Source organism: Colius striatus, chromosome 7 (genome assembly GCF_028858725.1).
Source record: "Colius striatus isolate bColStr4 chromosome 7, bColStr4.1.hap1, whole genome shotgun sequence".
Lineage (NCBI taxonomy): Eukaryota > Metazoa > Chordata > Aves > Coliiformes > Coliidae > Colius > Colius striatus.
Window position 1 is genome coordinate 861,618 of NC_084765.1, and position 20,839 is coordinate 882,456.

The window sequence follows — 20,839 nt, forward strand, 5'->3', positions numbered from 1 at the left end:
GGGTGCAGGGGGTCCCCCCCACCCTGGCAGGGGCACGCAGGGGGGTGGGATGCGGGCAAGGTGACAAGCGGTGGCCCCTGTGCCCACGCGCCCCGTGGGCTGACGCTCTTTGGTTGGTGCCCCTGGGGGTCTGGGGTTGCCCCCTCTGCACCCACACGCTGGGGAGGGAGGTGTTTATGGCTTTGGGGGGTGGGTTGGGGGGCACCCCTGGCACCCCTTGTGCGGGTGGTGGGCGGCGGGGAGGGGGCCATGCACGCGTGTGGGGGTGCGCCTGCATGCAGGGACACGCGTGTGCACACGTGTGCATGCAGGGACAAGGTGTGTGCACGGGGCTGCTGCACACCCCTGTGCAAGGGGAGGGGCAGGGCAGGGCAGGGGGGGCATCCCCGGGGTGCACACGCATCGAGGGGCACTTGCACACGCGTGTGCACACAGAGGACACACACACACACACACACAGGTGCACGTCTGCGATCGCCTCCAGGAAACGTATGTATATATATAAATACAAATCTATACATACAGGTGTGCCCACGGGCTGTGGCACACACATACGGGGCCTGCACACGCTGCCCCGTGCCCCTGTGTGCGCCCCTCAGCACGGGCACACGCGTGTGCTCACCCGTGCGCCCATCCCCGGGGCCGTGTGGCTCCTGCACACGTGTGCCACCCCGCAGCCGCCCCGAGAGCCCCGGCCCGCGGTGTGAGCACGCGTGGCCACGGGCACCGCCGGCTCCCCGAGGCAGGCAGCCTCTCATTTCTTTTTTGGGAAGAAGCTGAACCGTTTCTCCTTGTCCTTGCGGGGCAGGGGGGGCTCGGGGGGGGTTGGGGCCGGGGGCAGGGGCAGGCTCTGAGCCTTCCCCCGGCTGCCCCGGCACTCGGTTATTGCTGTGCTCAGCCCCTGCAGCCAGGCCTGCAGCTCCTCCTGTGGGCACAGGCACTGGCTCAGGGGAGGCTTCCCAGTCACCCTGCCTGCCCCACATCATCCCCTGCGCCCTCTCCAGCCCCACACCACATCCTGATGGCACCATCAGCCACCCTGTGTCACCCCCCACCCTGCCAGGTACGGCTGGTCCCCGTTCCATGTCCACGGGGCATCTCTGGCCACCTCCATGTCCCCTTGCCATGGCCACTGTCCCCTGGGATCCATCAGCCACCCTCTGTCCTCCTGGACATGTCTGGCCACCCCTGTGTCCCCTGGGCACCTCTGGTCCCCCCATTAAGCCCTGGGCACCACTGGTCCCCCTGCTAAGCCCTGGCCATCTCTAGCCACCTTGTGCCTTCCAGGAGCTACCAGCCACCCTCTGTCCCCCTTGGACATCTCTGGCCACCCCTGTGTCCCCTGGGCAGCTCTGGTCCCCCTGCTAAGTCCCAGGAACCCCGTGCCCCTCAGGAGCTACCAGCCACCCTCTGTCCCCCTGGACGTCTCTGGACACCCCCATGTCCCCTGGGCACCACTGGTCCCCTCACTAAGCCCTGGGCATCTCTAGCCACCCTGTGCCCTCCAGGAGCCACCAGCCACCCTCTGTCCCCCTGGACATCTCTGGACACCCCCATGTCCCCTGGGCACCACTGGTCCCCTCACTAAGCCCTGGGCATCTCTAGCCACCCTGTGCCCCCCAGGAGCCACCAGCCACCCTCTGTCCCCCTGGACATCTCTGGACATCCCCCTGTCCCCTGGGCAGCTCTGGTCCCCTCACTAAGCCCTGGGCATCTCTAGCCACCCTGTGCCCCCCAGGAGCCACCAGCCACCCTCTGTCCCCCTGGACATCTCTGGACACCCCCCTGTCCCCTGGGCAGCTCTGGTCCCCTCACTAAGCCCTGGGCATCTCTAGCCACCCTGTGCCCCCCAGGAGCCACCAGCCACCCTCTGTCCCCCTGGACATCTCTGGACATCCCCCTGTCCCCTGGGCAGCTCTGGTCCCCTCGCTAAGCCCTGGGCATCCTTAGCCATCCTGTGCCCTCCAGGAGCCACCAGCCACCCTCTGTCACCCTGGACATCTCTGGCCACCCCCATGTCCCTTGGTAGCCACCAACCAGCTACTCTGTGTCCCCCTGGCTACCACTGGCCACCCTACATCCTCCTGGGCACTGCCAGTCCCCTCTGAGCCTCTCCAGCCCCCTCTGGGCCACCCCTCACCTCATCCTTGCCGTGGAAGAGCCACTCGCTGCCATTGCTGAGCCTGAGGACAGAGGGCACGTGCCAGCGAGGCGTGTGCCACCCCGGCCACGCCACACCGCGTCCCCTCCCCGTGCCACGCCGGATGGCGGGGTTGGGGGGGAGCCTCACCTGAGTTTGAAGACGTGCTTTTTCTTCTTGTAGCCGGCGGCCACCTCGCAGAGGGCATCCCGCAGCCCCAGGGGCTCCTCGCCGTGGCACGGCAGCCCCAGCGCCCGGCTCTTGGCATCCTTGAAGAAGGCGAGCTGGCCGCCCCGCAGCACGCAGTACCGTGTGCTCCACGACCTGCGGCCACAGCGTGCCCGTCAGCCCGCCCGCCGCGTGCCCGTGCCGCCGCCGCCGCCGCCGTGGTGCCTACCGGTTGGATGCCCGTTTGGTGGCCGCCTCGAGGTCGTGCTTGCGGCCCAGGTAACCCTCCAGCTGGATGCTGCAGGTGCGGGCCGGCAGCGTGGCCGGCTCCTCCGGCTCATCCCGCGGTGCCCGTGGGCTCGGTGGCGCCGGCTCGTCGTTGCCCGCTGTCCGTGCCAGCTGCCGCAAAGCAACAGCCCCCGTTACACCGGCGTGTCGCTAAAGCCACGTCCTGAGGTGCCATCCCCTCCCAAGGGTACCCAGCACGGGCTCGTGGTCCTCAAAGCCAGTGGCATGGTGGTAGGTGCCAGCTCTCGGGGGCAGGGACATCAGCAGCGCCTGTACTGGAGCTACTGGGAGGACCTCAGTGTCGCAGTACCTGCACCCTGGTTCCAGGGGACCCCCAGGTTGGGGGTGAGCTGAGCCAGGGAAGCCACCCTGGTGTCCCTCATGCAGGGGGCTCAGGGAGAAGGGGGGATGCTGGTGGGCAGACAAGGTCCAGTCCAGGAAGTGATGCCCATCCAGGTGGGTGCCATAGGAGGGTGCAGTAGCAGGGCATGACAGTCCTGGGGTGCCTGTCCCCTCCTCCTGCTCCTGGGGACAGCCCCAGCCCCACAGGGACACAGATACTGAGAGGGTCCTGCTGAGGGGGACCGTAGGAGGGATGCTGGCACTGGCAACCAGGAGGTGACTGTGACCCCAAGCAGGCAGGCAGAGAAGGATCGTGACCCCAAGCAGGCAATGGTCTTGTCCCCAAGCAGGCAGATGGGGGTCCTGTCCCCACCATGTCCCCAGACAGGTAGAGAAGGAGGGACCTGGTTCCCAAATAGCCAGAAGATGCCCATGTCCCCAAGCAGGCAGAAATGATCCCATCCCTTGAGGATCAGAAGGACAGTGGAAAGCAATGGTGTCCCCAAAGAGCCAGAAGACACCCATGTCCCCAGACAGGCAGAAGAGGCAGAAGGGGCTCCTGTCCCCAAGCAGGCAGAGTGACCAGAAAGCCATCCTGTCCCTGAGCTTGCAGTGACCAGAAAGCCATCCTGTCCCCAAGCAGGCAGCGTGCACAGGGGGAGCAGAGAGGGTGGCAGTGAGCACAAAGCAGCCAGCATCCGTCTGACAATGCCCCCAGGGTGGCAATGCCCCGTGGGGTGACGATGCCATGGAGGGATAATGATGTCCCACGGGCTGCTGATGCCTTAGAGGGTGCCAACATCCCACAGGCTGATAATATCTTGACAGATGCTGATACCCCACATTGACATGATGCCTCTTGGCGTGATGATGCCTCACAGGGTGATGATGCCACGTGGGGTGCTGATGCCTCGTGGGATGCTGATGCCTCGTAGGGTGACAATGCCCCACAGGCTGCTTATGCTTGGTAGGGTGACAATGCCCCTCGGGGTGACGATGCCTTGCAGGATGACGATGCCCCATGGGGTGATGATGTCTCTTGGGGTGCTGATGCCTTGTGGGGTGACATCTGCATGGGGTGACGATGCCCTGAGAGGCCACATGCTGTGGGGCTGATGTGAGCACAGCCAGCCCAGAGTGCCATCCATGGCTGTGTGTCCATGGGCAGCTCTGCCCCACGTGCCCTCCGTTCCACTGGCCCCACTCCCAGGGCTGGGCACTGGGAAAGCTGGGTGCCACCGGGCTGGAGCTGTGGGGTGTCCCCGTGGGTTCCTCCCAGGCTGCCTCACCGATGGCAGAGGATGGTGGTCGAGATCTTCCCACCTCCAGCTCCAGCTGCTGCCCAGAGCCACTCCTGCACCCCTGGAGTGCCAGCCCCTGCCTGCCAGACTGAGCCTGGTTGCTGCTCTGAGCCAGGACCCCCCCATCTGCCCCAGGAGCCGAGGTGAAGGGGATGGTGCAGCATCCGTGTGCCCATCCGACCTTTTTGGGGTCATTCAGCATTTATTCAACTCAAGGTAAGGAACAAGGTCAGGAACAAGGCAAGGGCCGAGGGTGCAGGGAGTCATTGGCATGCCAGGGAAACGTCCAGGGGGGTGCCAGGAGCTGTGGGACATGCAGGGACACCTTTTTTGCTGCCAGGGAAGGAGAAAGCTAAACTCGAGAACTGACCGGCTCTAGTCCATCGGTGGTGGGCGAAGAGGCGTCCTGTGTGCTCGTGCCCTTCCTCTTCTCCTCCTCATCCTCCTCCTCGGACCTGCAGCAGGGAGGCAGCCTGCTTAGCAGCCCGGGCAGAGCAGGACACCCCAAAATCCCCTTCCCAGCCAGCTCCCTGGGGTAAGGCAGCTCCCACAGGACTGGGAGGTGGCTGCTGCTCTTCCATCCCCCCTGAGGGATGAAAACCCCAGCACAGCAGCGCTCGACCTTCATCTCTGCTCTTCCCCTGCATCGATTTGCTGCTCCCATAGGGCAGATGGCTACAAAAACCCCTCAGTGCCTGGACGAGAGGGATGCTGGAGGCCCTGCCCGCGTGCCAGGCGGGTTCCCTGGGCAGCCCTCGCCCGAGACGCTGCCTGGGGATGGCACTGGCCTCCCTTACCCAGCCTCCAGCTCCCCGTCCAGGTCCAGGCGGTAGTCGGGAGCGTCGTCGCGCGTCAGCCCGTCCCGCGCCAGCCCCTCGCGCAGCGTCCGCCCGCCCAGGAGCTCCAGCTGCCAGGGGAGGGAGCACAGGGGTTAGCAGAGGGGGGCTGGCAGGCAGGTGGGGTGGGGGAAACCGAGGCAAGGCAGGGAGAAGAGCAAGGCTGTGCCCCACGCCGAGCCTCCCTCACCGTGGTCAGCTTCCTGAGGGCGGCGATGCGCTCCTCCCAGGTGGCCGAGGACTTCTCGAAAGCCTCGTGTCGCTTCAGCAGCTTCTCCACCGCATCCACCGTCTGCCCGTAGTCGCTGCTGGCCAGGTAGGGCTCCTGGGCCATGAGCCACGACTCGGCTACCGAGGCATCCCGGGAGAACTGGCACACCTCCAGCACTGCGGGCAGGGACGGGCAGCGCTCAGTCCCCTGCCCACCACCAACCACCCCTCCCGGCCGGCCCGGCACCGCCGGCACACTCACACAGCCGCAGCCGGTCCCACCGCTGCTCCCACGTTTCCATCATGGCCTTCCTCTTCTCCACCACCTCCACCAGCTTCGCCTTGATCTGTGAGGGGACACAGTCGCTGGGTGACACCATCATGGGGTGGCACAGTCACGGCGTGGGCTGAGGGGGCACTGGCCCTGGCTGCCCTCACCTCAGGCGAGTCCTGGTGCTTGCGCTGCAGCAGCTTCTTGCCCAGCTCGATGCAGGTGGTGAAGTTCTTGCCCCGGGCATCCACCTCTGCCCTGATGCTCTGGTGATACTTCATGAGCAGCTCCACCGAGGAGACATCCCTGCAGACAGAGAAGCAACAGCATCAGTGGTGGCACCGCTGTCGCTGGTGGCTTCGGTGCCAGTTCCTGGCAAACAGCAGCAGGTGCCCGCTGGGCACACAGCCCTACCTGGGCTTCTCCTGCGTCTCGATCTGCCGGACGGTACTCTCCATCCAGGACAGCAGGTCCCGTGCCATGCTGAAGAAGCGGTGCTTGTCGGCCGTGTCCACCAGCCGTGCCCGGCGCCCGCTGCACGCCTCCAGCAGCGCCCGCAGGGCTCGTGCCACCTCCTGCTCCTGCTCCTGGATGCCAGCCGCCTTCTCCCCGGCATAGGCGGTCTGCAGCCGTGCTGCTGTCTCCCGAAACTGCTGCACCTGTCCCGGGGGAGAGCACGAGGGATGCTGAGCGTGGGGAGAGCACGAGGGATGCTGAGCATGAGGGATGCTGAGTGTGGGGGAGAGCACGAGGGATGCTGAGTGTGGGGAGAGCATGAGGGATGCTGAGCGTGGGGAGAGCACGAGAGATGCTGAGTGTGGGGAGAGCACGAGAGATGCTGAGTGTGGGGAGAGCAAAAGGCATGCTGAACATAGGGAGAGCATGAGGGATGCTGAGCATGGGGAGAGCACGAGGGATACTGAGTGTGGGGAGAGCACAAGGCATGCTGAACATGGGGAGAGCACGAGGGATACTGAGTGTGGGGAGAGCACAAGGCATGCTGAACATAGGGAGAGCACGAGGGATGCTGAGCATGGGGATAGCATGAGGGATGCTGAGCACAGACAAGAGCAGCACCAGGCCTCCCCCCACCAGCTTCAGGACGCTGCCTCACCTGCGTCTCCAGCAGCTGGAGGTCTCGCTCGAAGGCGCTGTGCATGCGGTGAAAAGCCTCCACCGTGCCCACATCCTCGCCCAGGTCCTGGGGCAGCTCCTGGCGCCGGGCAGCGATGAGGCCCAACAGCTCGGAGCCGTCGTAGAAGTACTTGTGGAGGTCGTGGGAGGCGGCGAGGAGCTGCATGCGGGTGTCAATCAGCTCCAGGAGATCGGCCCAGCTCTCGTTCAGCCCATCCTTCCACTCGGCCATGGTGGCTGCCTCCGCGTGCCCGGCGTCGATGAGGTCCTCGATGGCCAGGTTCACCCTGTCCACGCGCTCCTGCCCCACGCTGCCCGTCTCCCGGGCGAACTCCCGGAACTTCTCCCGCAGGAGCTGCACAGGAGGAAGAAAACAATCAAGCCTGACCCCCCACTATAAACCAGCTCCCCCTTCCCAGGCACTGCCACGCCCACGCCGGCAACCTCACCGTGACATGGTCCAGGTCCTGCCCCATCTCCTGGGAGGAGGCGACCACGTCGCGCTCGGCGATCCATTGCTCCAGGTCTTCCACCTCCCGCTTCAGCTGGAAGAGGTGGGACATGTTCTCCAGGCGCCGGCGCCGCTCCTCGGCCGCCTCCTTCAGCCCGGCGTAGTGCTTGTCCACCTGGCCCTGCAGCCGGATGATCTGCTCCCTGCGCGGCCCCGGCACACAGACACCCCAGTTCTCACCCGGCAAAAGACGTCCCTGACCCACCCCTGTTCCCTGGGGGTCTTTTTTGGGCGTCTCCCTCTGCCACCACCTCCCAATCCAACCCTACTGGAACGAGGCACCGGGGCAGCAAATGCCTCCAGAACTCCAGCTCAACCACCCACCCCAGTGCTGAGGGGCACGGGGCTGCCCCAAGGGACACACGGCGAGGGCACCTACCCTTCAGGGTGCCCAGCAGCCAGCAGCTGCTGAGCTCTCCCTGCCAGCTCCTTGATGGTCTGGCCATAGTCCTCGATGGAGCGCTGCTGCCGCACGTGTCTCTTCAGCATCACTAAGCCGCTCTCTTCATCCTGTGCGTGGCAGCACCCATCAGCACAGCCATGGCACAGGGACCACAGTGCTGCCCTGGCACCCACCACATGGGCACATCCTTCCCTCACCCACTGAGCTCAGAGGGGCATGGCCTGGCCCAGACAGCGTGGCGTGGGGTGTAAGAGCACGGCTTGGCACGGGAGGGGATGGTGTAAGCAGGGCATGGGTTGCAATGGCCAAGTGTGACAGGGGATGGGCTGTAATGGTACAAGATGGCACAGGATGGTCATAATGGCACAGCACAGGGTGGTGTGGGTGACGTGGACTAGGGCAGCACAGCATGACACAGTGTGGGATGGTGTGTAACAGCGTGGCATGGCATAGGATGGGATGGCATGGCATGGCATGCAATGGCACAATATGCATGGCATGGGATGGTGTGGCATGGCACAGTATGATGTGGCACAGCATGTAATGGTGTGGTATGGTGTGTCACTGCATGGGATGGTGTGTAATGAATGGCATGGCATGCAATGGCACAACATGGAACAGGATGGTGTGGCATGGCATGCAATGGCACAATGTGGCATGGCATGGCATGGGATAGTGTGGCATGGCATGCAATGGCACAATGTGGCATGAGATAGTGTGCAATGGCACAGCATGGTATGGGATGGATGGTATGTTGTAGCTCAGCTTGACATGGCATGTAATGGCATAGCCTGAGATGGCACAGCGTGGCATGGTGTGGGATGGTGTGTAACAGCATGGCAGAGTATGGCACTGGGTGATGTTTAACAGCACAGCGTGGCACAGCCTGGGCTGTCAGAGGACAGTGTGGCACGGCATGGCACAGATTCCCCCGGAGCCGTGGGCACAACCAGGAGCTACCCCTCACCTTTGGCTTCTCCTCAGCTCCCATGAAGAGCTCCTGCTCGCTGACCCAGGCCTGCGCCTCGCTGGCATCCAGGTAGTACTGCTGCGCCTCGCCGGCCTCGCTCAGGCGCCGCTGCCGCGCGGCCGCCTCTGCCCGCAGCGTCTCCCACAGCTCCCGCAGCTCCCGCACCCGCGGCTCCAGCTCCGCGCTGCGTGCTGCCCCCTCGCCCCGGCTCAGCACCTCGGCCAGGCGGGGGGCATGTCCCGCCAGCTCCCTCTGCAGCGTCTGCCGGTGGGAGGGGGGTCACCGCGGGGCTCGCCCGTGCCGCGGAGGGAGGGGAGGGGTCCCGAGGGACCGGCCGGGGCTCACCTCGTTCCTCTTGGCCAGGCGCTGCACGCTCGGCAGGTCGGTGCCGTGCTCGGTGGACCTGGCCAGGGGCAGCCGCTCCTGTACCCAGAGCTGCGGGCGAGAGCACTCGCTGAGCACCCAGCGGCAGCCCCCGGGCCCACCAGCGCCCGCCCTGGGGGTGATGCTCACCGTCTCATCCTCCAGATCCCTCCCCAGCTGGTACATGGCTTTAGCACTCTCCAGCTCCTTCCTTTTCCTCTGCAGCGGCTCCAACACCTCAAGGAATCGCTGCCGGAGCCTCTTCTCGTCCCCACCGGCATCCGGCACGTCCCCGGCGGCAGGGAGGCCCTGCCACTCCAGCTCCTCCAGCTCCTTCATCCGTCCTCCCACTTGCTCTTCCAGTCTCTGGTGGGGCAGAGCCGTGGGAGCTGAGCGGCAGAGCCGGGCTGGGGACCCTCAAGGCACCAGCCAGCCCCGTTTAGGGACACGACCCAGCACCTCGGACCAAAAGGAAAGGGTGAGGTGCCACCACCGCTCACCATCAACCTCTTCAGCAGCTTGTTGGTGGCGGTGAGGTCCTGGGCCTGCTCGGCGGCACGCAGCTCCTCCTCCGCTCGCGCCAGCCAGCTCTCCAGCTCGCCGTAGCTCTGGGCGTGCAGTGCCGAGCGGTTGGCCTCAAACAGCCGCCGGCCCTTCTCCTCGGCAGCGCCGCAGAGCTCGGCCCAGCGCCGGCGCAGCTCGGCCAGCCGCCGCGTCACCACCTCGCCGTACTGCGGCTTGCGGCTCGCCAGCTCCTTCCCTTCCTGCCGGAGACAACGAAGGGGTTGGTGCCCACCGCAACGCGACGAGGACTTCCCAGCCCACAGGCGCCAGCACCCACCGCCTCAATCTTCTCCAGCCAGCCCTGGTTGGGTGCCAGCTCGGCCATGAACGCCTGGTGCTTCTGCCACTTGCCATGGAGACCGCGGGCTTCGCCATAGGAGGCGTCTTGTGCCGTCAGCATCTTCTCGTCCATCCAGGCGTCAAACTGCGGGCAACAAGCGTCAGAGCTCAGCTGGCAGGGACCCTCCCGGCTCCACCGCGGCCGTGCCACGTGCCTACCTCCCGGCAGCTCTGCAGGAACGTCTGCAGCTCGTGGTTGTCCTGCAGCAAACCCGCCGCCTCCTCGGCCTTGGCTGTGACGGCCGCGTGCCTGGCAGGGCAACGGGAGACGGGCAGCGGCGTCAGCCCGGCGGGCACACGCCCCCTGCCCACCCGCCAGCCCCTGGCCGCACTCACCGCTCCTGGAGGGCCTGGCACTTCTCAGCAATCTTCTCAGCAAAGATGTTCCCCTCAGCCACCAACTCGGTGCCACCGGCCACCGTCTCTGGGATCTTCTCTGTGCTGCTCTCCATGCCGGCGTGGAAGCCCTGGAAGCGGCGCAGGGCGGCGTCCGAGCCCTCCAGCGTGGTGGGCAGCTCCAGGTGTGCCAGCATGTACTCCTAGGGGGGACAACCCTGTGGGTCAGCGCCCTCTTGGGGCACTCACAGACCAAGGGCTGTCCCCCCAGGACATCTACCTGGTTGGTGAGGAGGATCTCCGCCTGCTTGGCGTCGCGCAGGAACTCCTGGAAGCTGTGGCACTGGGTGAGGAAGCGCTGTCGGACTTCTGCCATCCTGCCCAGGGCGGCCCAGCCGGCTTCCACGCCGCTCAGGCGCTGCCGCAGCCCCTCGTACTGGGGGTCCTCCTGCTCGCCCACCACCCTCTCCCCCATCTCCACCAGGGCGGTGAAGGCGGCCGCGTGCTCCTCCGCGTCCCGCCGCGCCGCCTCGTGCCCCCGCAGCAGCTCCTCCGCCTCGCCCACAGAAGCCGGCACGTCGTCGGTGGCCGCCACGGCTTTCTGAGCCCCGAACAGCCAAGCTTGGAAGTCATCCAGGTCCTGCAGGAAGCCGCGGAGCTGCCCGGCTTCCCCCAGCGAGGCTGCCCGCTCGCCCAGGGCCGCCTGCAGCTCGTCCCAGGCTGCCGCCGCCGCCGCCAGCCTCTCGCCCACTTCCTCGGCCACGTCGGGCCGTTCGTGGCCCAGGCGCTGGGCCTGGGAGCGCAGGGCGGCCAGGCGCTCCTCGGCCAGCGCCAGCTCGCGCTCGATGCCGTACAGCTTGCGCTGGGTGGCCAGGACACCAGCCAGGTCGCGGCCCAGCTCGGCCGTGGCCTCCACCGCCCTGGCTTTGCCCTGCAGCCACTGCCGCGTCTCCTCGCACTCCAGGCGGTAGTTGAGGAGCCGCAGCGCGGAGCCCACGGCCCGGCGGCGCTCCGACACCAGCTCCCTGAAACGGTCCCACCTGCGGGGCCGAGGAGGGTGATGGTTGGCACCAGCTCAAAGGTCCCGGCGTCACCCACTCAGGCTCACCCGCACGGCACCGTACCTCTGGTGGAGCTGCTCCTGGCACTGCCGGACCTGCGGGCTGCGGGGATGCCCGCTGGCCAGCAGCCCGTCGGCCGCCTGGTTGACGGCGGCGATCTGGGAAGCCACGGTGGCCATCTCCTGCTCCAGCCCATCCAGCCTGGGGGATGTCCATAGAAACCAGAGAGGTGTTGGGGTTGGAGAAGCCCTTGGAGCTGCTGGAGCCCTCCCCCTGCCCAACCCAGCACTGACCCACGGCCCTCAGCACCTCAGCCCCAGGGCTGTGGGGTCCCTCCAGGGCTGGGCACTGCCCCAGCTCCCTGGGCAGCCTGGCACAGGGGCTCACACCCCTCCCAGGGAAACAGCTCAGCCTCAGCTCCAGCCTCAACCTCCCCTGGGGCTGTTTGAGCCTGTTGCCTCTTGTCCTGTCACTCAGGAGCAGAGCCTGGTCCCAGCCCCCTGTAGCCTCCTGTCAGGGAGTGTCACAGAGTGCTCCTGTCTCCCCTCAGCCTCCTCTTCTCCAGCCCCAACACCCCCATTCCCTCAGCCCCTCCCCAGCACCCTTGTGCTCCAGCCCCTTCCTCAGCTTCCTTAAATCAATGCTCCAGCCCCTTCCCCGGCTCCATTGTCCACCTCTGACCACCCTCCAGCCCCAAGTTGTCTCTGGGCCGAGAACTTGCCTCCCCTCCTGCCCCGGCACAGCAGCACTGCCACAGGAGCCCCTCCCTACCTGTGCTGTGCCACGTCCAGGTCCTCCAGCGCCTGCGGCACCTCCGGCTGCCCCAGCCACGTCTCCTTGGCCCCCATCCACAGGTGACAGGCGTCGCTCTCCCCAAACACGGTGTAGAGGTCGAGCGCGTGTTGCAGCTGCCGGCCCCTCTGCTCGGCCAGCGCGGCTGCCTCGGCGTGCAGCTCCCGCAGGGCCTCCAGCCGGCTCTGCGCCTCGGGGCCGGCCCTCAGCTCCGGGGGGAAGCCCTCGGCTTGCCCGGCCAGCCCGTCCAGCTGCTCCCGGGCGCCCGCCAGCTCCTCCAGCAGCTCGTGGTGCTGCCGCAGCAAGGCGCGGGTGCGGGACTCATCCTGCCCCAGCTCCTCGGCGGCCGCTCGCCGCCGGGCGTCCCGCAGCCCCTCCGCCAGCTCCTCCGCCTCCGCCTGGAACTGGAAGAAGCCCTCGGCCTCCCTCAAGCCTCTCCGGCGGAAGGCCGCCAACTCCTCCAGCTGTGCCCACATGGCCCGCACCACCGCCGCCCTCTCCCGCAGCCGCCCGGCCGCCTGCCCCGTGGCCGCCAGCCCCTCGCCTGCCGCCAGCGCCCGCTCCAGCCGGCCGCCCCGGCTGCGCAGCTCGGCCTCGAAGGCGGCGTGACGGCGCTGGAGCAGCAGCACGCCCGGCAGGTCCTTGCCGAAGTCCAGCGAGGAGTAGAGCTGCTCCTGCTCCTTGATCCAGCCTTCCGCCTCGTCCAGCTCCCACAGGCAGGTCCAGAGTGAGCGCGACTGCTCCAGCTGAGATCTCCTCCGGGCTGCCAGCCTCTGCAGCTCCTGCCAGCACAGCTCCAGGTGGCTCACGCGGTCCCGGATGACTTTGGGCTCGCAGGGACGGTAGCCTGGCAGGGGAGTGGGGTGGGCGCCCGTCAGCGGGGTGGCCTCGGCATCCCCCGGCCGTGCCGCGGTCCCAGGGCGTCCCGCCGTGCCTACCCTCGGTGTCGGCGAAGCGGAGGGCGGCGGCGCTGACGGCTCGTGTCTTGTCTGCCTGCAGGGCCATGTCACCCTCCAGCAGCCGGTGGGTCTGCAGCAGCTCCTCGGCCTCCAGAAGGTGCTTCCCGATCTCAGGTGACGTCAGCTGCACCTGAGGGAGAGCCCCAACCACCACATCTACCACCAGCACTGGCATACAGCACCCAAAACCCACTGCCAGCACACAAAACCCATCACCAGCACCCCAAAATCCACCCCAATACCCCCAAATCCACCACCAGCAACCAAATCCCACCACCAGCAACCAAACCCCACCACCAGCAACCAAAACCCACCACCAGCATCCCAAACTCACCGCCAGGCAGCATCCAAATCCCACCACCAGCACTCAAAACCCACTGTCAGCACCCAAATCCCATCACCAGCACCCCAAAACCCATCACCAGTACCCAAACCCCACCGCCAGCACCCCACCTGCCTCCCCAGGGGCGTCCCACACGTGGCTCACCTTGACCTCGTCCATCCAGTCGATGCTGTGGAGCATCTCCTGGAAGAGGTGCTGCAGGGTGAGGTTCATCTCCAGGCGCCGGCGCCGGGCGGCCAGGAGCTCCAGGAGCTGCTCCCAGAGCCTCAGGATGTTGTCCTTGCGCGCCTTGATGCGCTGGATGTCGTGGTAGCCCTCCACCTCCAGCTCCCTCGCCACCGCCTCGATGGCCTGCACCCTCTCCTTGTAGGCGGCCGTGTCCGTCTCGATGGCCTCGTGCTTCTTCTTGGCCGCCTCCACCGCCGGCAGGTCGTGGCCAAAGTTGTCCTGCACCGGCACAAAGCCCACAGTGAGGGTCTGGCAGGATCTCCTTGTCCCCAGGGTGGGTGTCCCGGGCCTCACCTGAGCTACCAGGCGCTGGTTCTCGCTGAGCCAGGCCTCCCTCATGGCGGCTTTGCGGTCGAAGCGCCGCGCCAGCTGCTCCAGCTTCTCCTGCCGGATGAGCTCGGTGCGCAGCGCCAGCTCCCGCTCGTGCTCCGCTTTCTCCAGCTGCTCCCAGGCCTGGGGAGAGGTGGCACTGCACAGGAGGGGGCACTCGCACCCCACTTCCCCCCCACTCACCCACCCACCCACTGTCGTGTTCTGCTGGTGACAACGTGCCCCATGGGTTGGGGAGTGTGGCTGGAGGAACCTGGACTGCCCTGGGATGGACCCGGTCTGCCTCAAAATATGGTCCCAACCTGCTTTGGGATGGACTCAACTTGCCCTGGGACATAGACTCAGTCTGCCCTTGGACCTGAACTACACTTGGGATGGACCCAGCTTGACCCAGGACGGACCCGACTTGCCCTGGGTCAGACTCAACCCGCCCTGGAAGCTGAACCTGCCCTGGCCTGGGAGCTGATCTGTCCTGGGAGACAGACTCCACTTGTCCTGGGAGATGGACCTGAACCGCCCTTGGACCTGAACTACCCTTCAGATAGACCCATCCTGAGTCAGGATAGATCTCACCCTGGGACAGACTCAACCTGCTCTGAGATGGACCCGACCTGCCCCAGGAGCTGACCTGTCCCAGGAGACAGACCCAACCTGAGCCAAGACGCACCTGACTTACCCTGGGACAGACTCAATCTGCCCTGAGACGAGCCCCCTGACCCACCCCGGGACAACCCTGGGGACCAAAGCCCCTGGGGACACCACGAGCAGAGCTGGCCCCAGGTCACAGGGTGTCCCGGCACACAGCCAGGCCGCCCGGACCGGCCCCGTACCCGGTTGATGTCGGAGACCAGGCGTCCCTCGTGCGGGGTGTAGACACGCTGGTTGTTGGCTCTCATCCTGGACTGGATGGTGAAGAGCAGCACCTCCAGATTGCCCTTCTCCTGAAACCTGCCCCAGGAGAGACCTGAGCTCGGGGCGCCCAGGGGTGCTCCCCAGCACCGCGTGAGCACGGCGGGGTGGGGGGTCCTTACTTGGGGGGCTTCTCCACGGTGCGGTAGGTGCTGAAGGCTTGTAGCTGGTGCTGCACCCCGGCCAGCGAGTTGGCGAAGCTGCGGCTGTTGAGGGACACGATGGTCTGTTCGATCCAGGTGAGCAGGTCAGAGGCCAGGCCCCCGTAGCCCTCGATCATCCGCTCCGTCTCCTTGGCGTGCTCGATGACCTGAGGCGAGCTCGGCGGTGAGCACGGGGTGCCAGCACCCAGGCAGAACCACCCACCACCACCACCACAACGCCATCCCTTACCTTGCCCAGACGCCTGCCCTCCACCTCCAGCACCTTCATCTTGGAGAAGTAGTGGTAGAAGGCCACCACGTAGGTGATGATGGACTTCTCGTCAGGGTTCTCCGTGAAAACATCTGCAAGAGGTCTCAGTCCTCACCCATCCTCTGCATCGCCCAGGTCCCTTCGTGCCCCCACCCCTTCCTTCCACAAGGTCTCTCCATTAATGGGGAAGCTGAGGCAGGAGGGTTGGCAGCAGCAGCCTCACCTTCGGGGTCGAGGAGCGGGGTGATGCCCAGGTGCCGCTCTGCCACGCTGAACGCGTGCTCCAGGTTGTGCCGGGCGTTGGACTTGGTCAGGTTTTGGAAGTCAATCAGCTCGGGCCTGGGGACAGAAGGCACGAGGCAGTGGTGATGTAGCCCTGGGACATCCCCAGGTGCCACCACCCGCTGTCGCGCCACCTACCTGTGCCTGTGGATGAGGGCGTTGAACGCCAGCCCGTCCTTCCAGCTCGAGGTGAAGTTGGTGACGTTCACGTGGGGGTACCTGCGACGGGGACAGCGTGTCACCGTCACCCTCCAGCCACCCCAACATCCCCGTTGCGCTGGGGTGAGGGTCCCATCACCTACCCCGCCGTCTTCATCTGGCACCAGAGCAGCAGCGCGTCGCGGGCAGAGCGCGTCTCCCGGCCCTCCTGCGTCTGCACGATGATGTCCTGGATCTGGGGGCAGAAGGACACCCCAGGGATGGAAGAGGACATCCACGGAGGAGGAACGAGGTATGAGGGGTGTCTCCTCCCCTACCCAGTCCCACCTGGAAGCGGAGGATGATGGTCCAGATGAGGCCGAGGACGAGGCGGTGGTTGCCGTCCACGATGTCGTGGGAGCCCATGTTCTCCAGGTGTACCCTCTGCTCCTTCAGGAACTGCAGGGCCTTGTCCACGTTCTCCAGGCAGTGGATCCGCATCCGGCCCTTGGTGGGCTTAGGCTGGGACACGGCAGCATTCAGCACCCTCCCCTCCATGCCAAGCACCCCCATCCCTGCCCAGGGACACCCTTCACAGCCACCACCCAACCTGGCTCGACGCTGAGGTCAACAGCCTCAGGGGAGCACTGGCATGGCATGGCACAGGGTCCCAGGGTCTCCAGCTGGATGAGGGTCCTACCAGAAGCTCTCCTGACAGCACCTCCAGCAGCTTGATGAGCACCCGGCCGTCCCGGAGGTCCATGTAGAGGTCCGAGATGCGGCAGGTGACACGAGCCAAGTGCGAGTTCACCCACTTGGTGAAGGTTTTCTTCTGCACGGCCTCCCGCTCGTCTGCAAACCAGAGCAGGGCCACGCTGGCACCAGGGGTGGGGGGGCAAAGCCAAGGGGGGAAGCCCCAGGGGACCCCCATCCCCGACCTGCCAGGGCTTTGATGCGGGAGCGCTCGAAGAGCCGCGCCGAGCTGTTGTCGTTGTCCAGCTCATCGTCGGAGGCGTCCCAGCGCACGTTGATGCGGCTGTACTGCTGCTGCAGCTCCAGCTGCTCGTAGTCGTTGGCAGAGCTCATGGTCCTGGCGTCCCCCGGCCACGTGGCCGTCGGCTACCGGCGACAGGCCCCTGAGGAAGAAGCGGGAGCCGCGGGAGAACCGGCGTTACCGCAGCCCGCAGGAGGATTTGCGGCTCAGAGCTGCGGGTTAAGCTGCTCAGAGGGATTTAGCCTCACCCTCACCCAGGTGTTGGGGGGCACCTGGGTGCCACACGCTCAGGGACTCGCCCAGCCAACACAGACCCTTGTGCTGAGCAGTACCTGTGGCTACTCGCCCCCTCGGCATCCCAGGTCCACAGGGCTGTTCCCCCCAACCCTTGGGTGCTCTTGGGGGAAGCGCTGCTGGCACCCACCCTGATGCCTGTGCCATGGAGGAGGGGGTTTCCTGGGTGCCCGTGGCAGAAAGCGGGTGACAGCTGCCGGCGGGGGGGAGGCCACCCGCCCCCAGGGACATTTGAGACACAGATAGGACGTGGCCGGTATCTAAAAATGCCTGTGAGCAGCTGGCGGTGGCTGGGCCGGGCGGGAGGAGGCTGCTGGGGCCCCCGAGGGGTGCAGGGAGCCGGGCTGGGGCTCTCCACAGCCAGCACCCTGCGTGGGACCCCTCCAGCACCCCAGAGCTGCCGGGAGCCCTCAGCTGCGGGTGCACGACTCAAGTTGGGGGAAACCCCCGGGCACCCCCAAACTCCTCATGTCCCTGTGAGCTGTGATGGCCTCCTGGAACCCCCTGGGGACCCCCCAGAGATAGGGGGGGAGCGTTATCAGGGCCAGCAGGGCTGGGCTGGGCCCCCGTCTCCGCGCTCTAATCGCAGCCACGCAGACAGAGCCTTGGCTCGGGAGCTGGCTGGCACACAGGAGCGTGCAAGGACATGAAAGTGCTTGGATGTTCGAGCAAGGACACACAGGAGCGTGGCAGGGGCTGTAAAAGCTCACATGTGTGAGCCAAGGACAGAAAGAAGCTTGCCAGAGCGTGCATGTGTGAGCAAGGATGTGTAGCAGCAGGTCAGAGTGTGTAAGAGCACACATATGCAAGCCAAGGACATGTAGAAGTTTGCCAGTGTGCACGTGTGTGAGCAAGGACATGCAGGACTGTGCCAGGGGAGTGTAAAGGCACACACAAGTGAGCAAGGGCATGCAGCAGCACGACAGAGCCTGTCAGAGCACACACGTGTGAGCCAAGGACGTGCAGGAGATGCCAGAGTGTGTTAAGAGCACTCACATGTGAGCCAAGGGCATGTAGAAGTGTGCCAGAGCATGCACGTGTGAGCAAGGACATGCAGGAGCGGGCCAGGGCATGGAAAAGCACACAGATGTGAGCAAGGACGTGTAGCAGCATGAGAGTGTGCAAAAGCTCACACGTGTGAGCCGAGGACGTGCAGGAGTGTGCACGCAAGGACGTGTGAATACACACAAGAAGGCACACGAGAGCACACAAGAACATGCAGGAGCGGGCGAGAGCAGAGCTCACAGCCCTCTATGCCACAGCACCGGGCTCACCCGGAGCAGGACACTCCGGGGCAGGCCCAAATTTGGGGGAACCCCCGCCCCAAGGCCACGAGAACTGCAGCCAGTCTGCCCGGGGGCTGCAAAGGGGCTGGGTGAGCCGAGTTGCGTCAGTTCTCTGGGGCACCTCGGTCCTGGGCTGGCCATCCCCAAACCACCACCGTGACAACGACGGGGCCGCTGCTGCGAGTACGAGGAGGAGGAGGAGGAGGAGGGGACTGCGCTGAAGGCAGCCCCGGCCGGGCAGACGGGAGCCGTCAACGTGCATCTCGAGCGCGGGTGCTCGCTGACCCTTTAAATCTCCCTCTTGCCGCACCAGCGCCTTCCAAACAGCCCCGTCTGGCATCAGCCGCGCTGCCGCCGGCACCCGCCGCCCCGGGGCACCGCCGGGCTGCCAGCCCCGCCGCCAGCATCCTGCAGCCAGGGCCAGGGCAGCGGCATCTTCCCCGGCCGCCGGCTCGGCACCGTGAATCAGCACTTCCCGGCGAGGGGCTGGCAGCGTGCCGCCGCCGAGGTGCCCCCACGGCCGCGGGTAACATCCCCCCTGCACCCCGAGGGTGGTCAGAGAGGTGGTTTTGGCACCTGCCAAAACTTGGGCCCCTTCACCGGCTCAGCCCTCGCCACAGCAACGTGCTGCCAAAACGCCGGCTGCTGGTGCACAGGAGCTCATGGAGGCTCCCCCGGAATAAACACCCCGAAACCGCTGCCCCGTGCTCTGCACCCACAGCCTGGCACGTCCCTGGGGCCTGGCATCACCCCGGCTGCTTTGCTGTATGCTTTAACTCTGCATCTCCACCAAGCCAGCGCTCAGCATCACTGGGAAGGGGGCAAGAGCTTGGGGGGCATCCCCAGGACCCCCCATCCTTGCCAGCCGTCTGCCTCTCAGGCACATGGCCTGGAGCAGATGGCCCCGCTCGGCACGGCCGCTCACCACAGCATGGGGCTGTTGGGCATGGCGGGGCATGGCATGGCACGGCTTCTCCAGCCACGGCTCCCCAGCCACGCTCTCACCCCATGGGTGAAGGTTTGGGATTCCCCAGGGCCGGCACGGGGGTGGATGCCAGCCGTGCCAGGACTGTCCCGTGTCACCTAAACCTCCAGGCACCGAGCGGCAACACGCACACGTGCTGACACTCCACAGACATTTCTGGCTATAAATAGGCCTCCCCTGCGCACAGCGAGGGCCAAGCCCCACTCCCTTCTTAGGAGCTGCCCCCTTGCTCCTTCTTGCCTACACCAAAGTCACCAGCCAGGGCTCTAAAAGCACCCAATAGCCGCAAAATGTGCCATAGTGGCATCCACTGGGCTTGCAGGCATCTCCTTTGCTGGCCACCCCGTCGTTGGCTTAACCCAGCGGAGCAAAGGGCACCACAACCCCCTGACTCTGGCAGCTGGAGATTTACAAAGGCAAAAGCTCTCCGTGGAAGGGGAGAAACCAGCCCTGGGGTGGTCCCTGGCTTCCTGGGACCCACCAGCATCCTCCTGCAGCCACGTCGGGACGAGGGGGGGGCAAGGGCACGGCGGCCAGAAAACTCATCCCAGTAACTTCAGTTTCCCCAGTCGCTAAAAATTGCCGGTGGCGGGCGGGCGGGGAGGGGTGGGGGGCGGGCTCTGTGCCCCACCGAGACCCACCGCGCATCGCCTCTGCCCACCGCGTCCCACCAGCTCGCGGTCGGCGGCTCCGGGAGCACCCAGCACCGGGGCGGGCACCCGCTCTGGGGTTGTCACCCACCTCCCCGGCCAGAAGCGTCCCCGGGGTGTCCCCAGAAAGTCACCGCCGCTCTCCCTCCCGCCCGCTCCGTCCTTCCCGGCAGCCGCGGGGGAGCGCAGCCCCGGGGGACACGGGGTGACGCGGGGTCCCCGCCGTCCGCGGGGAGCGGTGGGGGGGCTGGGGGGAAAGGGGATGCCGAGCCCCCCGCCCCCCCAACCCCTCTCCCCCGCCAAACTTTGCTCCGTCCCCGCAGCCCCCCCGGGACCGTGCCCGGTGCTGCACCCCAATGCCGGCGCCCCCCCGCTTCTCCCCGGGGCTCAGCGTCCCCCGGCGCACCGTCCCCCGTTCCCCCCCTCCCTCCCTCCCCGGAGGCGGCGCATCCCGGTACCCGCCGGCGGCGCCCGGGGCCGGCCGCGGTTCTCACCTGCGCGGGGCGGCGGGCGGAGGAGCGGCGGCGGCGGCGGCGGCGGGCCCGGGGCCGGAGCCGGGACCGGAGCGGGGCGGGGGGAGCGGAGCCGCCCTTGCTTGCGATATAAATAACATTATCTGTGCGCGCAGGGACATTCCTGCCCGGGGCCAGCGGAGCTGCCCGGCCCAGATAGCCCCGCTCCCCCCCGGGAGGGCCGGGCGGAGGCGGGCGGGGACGGGGACGGGCCGCCTGCCCCGCAATGCAGCACAGCGGCCCCCCCCGGCCGCCGCCGCCACCGCCACGGCGCAGCATCCCCCGGCTGCCGCCGGAGCCCCCGCGGCCAGCACCCCCCGGCCCGCCTCTGGCTACCCTCTGGGAGCTCGGGCTGGCCCCGCTGCCGCCCGCTAGCCGGCTGCCCACCCCCCAACGCCCGCCTCTAGCCCAGGATGCACCTCAGCTGGCACCGGCTCCGGGGGAGGGGGGACCCCAAGGAGCCCTGAGCATCCCCCAGCTCTCTCC

General features: G+C 66.6%; 1 protein-coding gene across 1 annotated transcript; it reads right to left on the minus strand.

Moving 5' to 3' along the window:
* Positions 1-461: 461 nt before the first annotated feature.
* On the minus strand, positions 462-20,428 carry SPTB (spectrin beta, erythrocytic). Its single transcript, XM_062000569.1, has 36 exons — positions 20,336-20,428; positions 16,571-16,768; positions 16,333-16,484; positions 15,981-16,154; positions 15,797-15,888; positions 15,633-15,713; positions 15,436-15,551; positions 15,192-15,304; positions 14,921-15,108; positions 14,720-14,837; positions 13,854-14,012; positions 13,476-13,778; positions 12,968-13,118; positions 12,009-12,876; positions 11,301-11,438; positions 10,457-11,216; positions 10,177-10,379; positions 10,000-10,090; positions 9,779-9,925; positions 9,438-9,701; positions 9,088-9,303; positions 8,920-9,009; positions 8,572-8,835; positions 7,581-7,711; positions 7,140-7,344; positions 6,671-7,045; positions 5,971-6,215; positions 5,724-5,862; positions 5,548-5,632; positions 5,266-5,462; positions 5,037-5,146; positions 4,610-4,694; positions 2,538-2,707; positions 2,291-2,464; positions 2,141-2,183; positions 462-925 (listed from the first exon to the last, which is right to left on the minus strand). The coding sequence occupies exons 2-36, from the start codon at positions 16,716-16,718 to the stop codon at positions 755-757; spliced, it is 6,966 nt and encodes a 2,321-aa protein (XP_061856553.1). The 5' UTR covers positions 16,719-16,768; positions 20,336-20,428; the 3' UTR covers positions 462-754.
* Positions 20,429-20,839: the final 411 nt, after the last annotated feature.

What these genes read in the sequence shown, in the direction of transcription:
- SPTB (XM_062000569.1), bottom strand. Translation starts at nt 16,718, where the DNA reads ATGAGCTCTGCCAACGACTACGAGCAGCTGGAGCTGCAGCAGCAGTAC. An exon ending in CCATCATCCTCCGCTTCCAG is followed by an intron (nt 15,889 to 15,980) that starts GTGGGACTGGGT and finishes TTCTGCCCCCAG; the next exon opens with ATCCAGGACATCATCGTGCA. An exon ending in CCGCTTCGCCGACACCGAGG is followed by an intron (nt 12,877 to 12,967) that starts GTAGGCACGGCG and finishes CTCCCCTGCCAG; the next exon opens with GCTACCGTCCCTGCGAGCCC.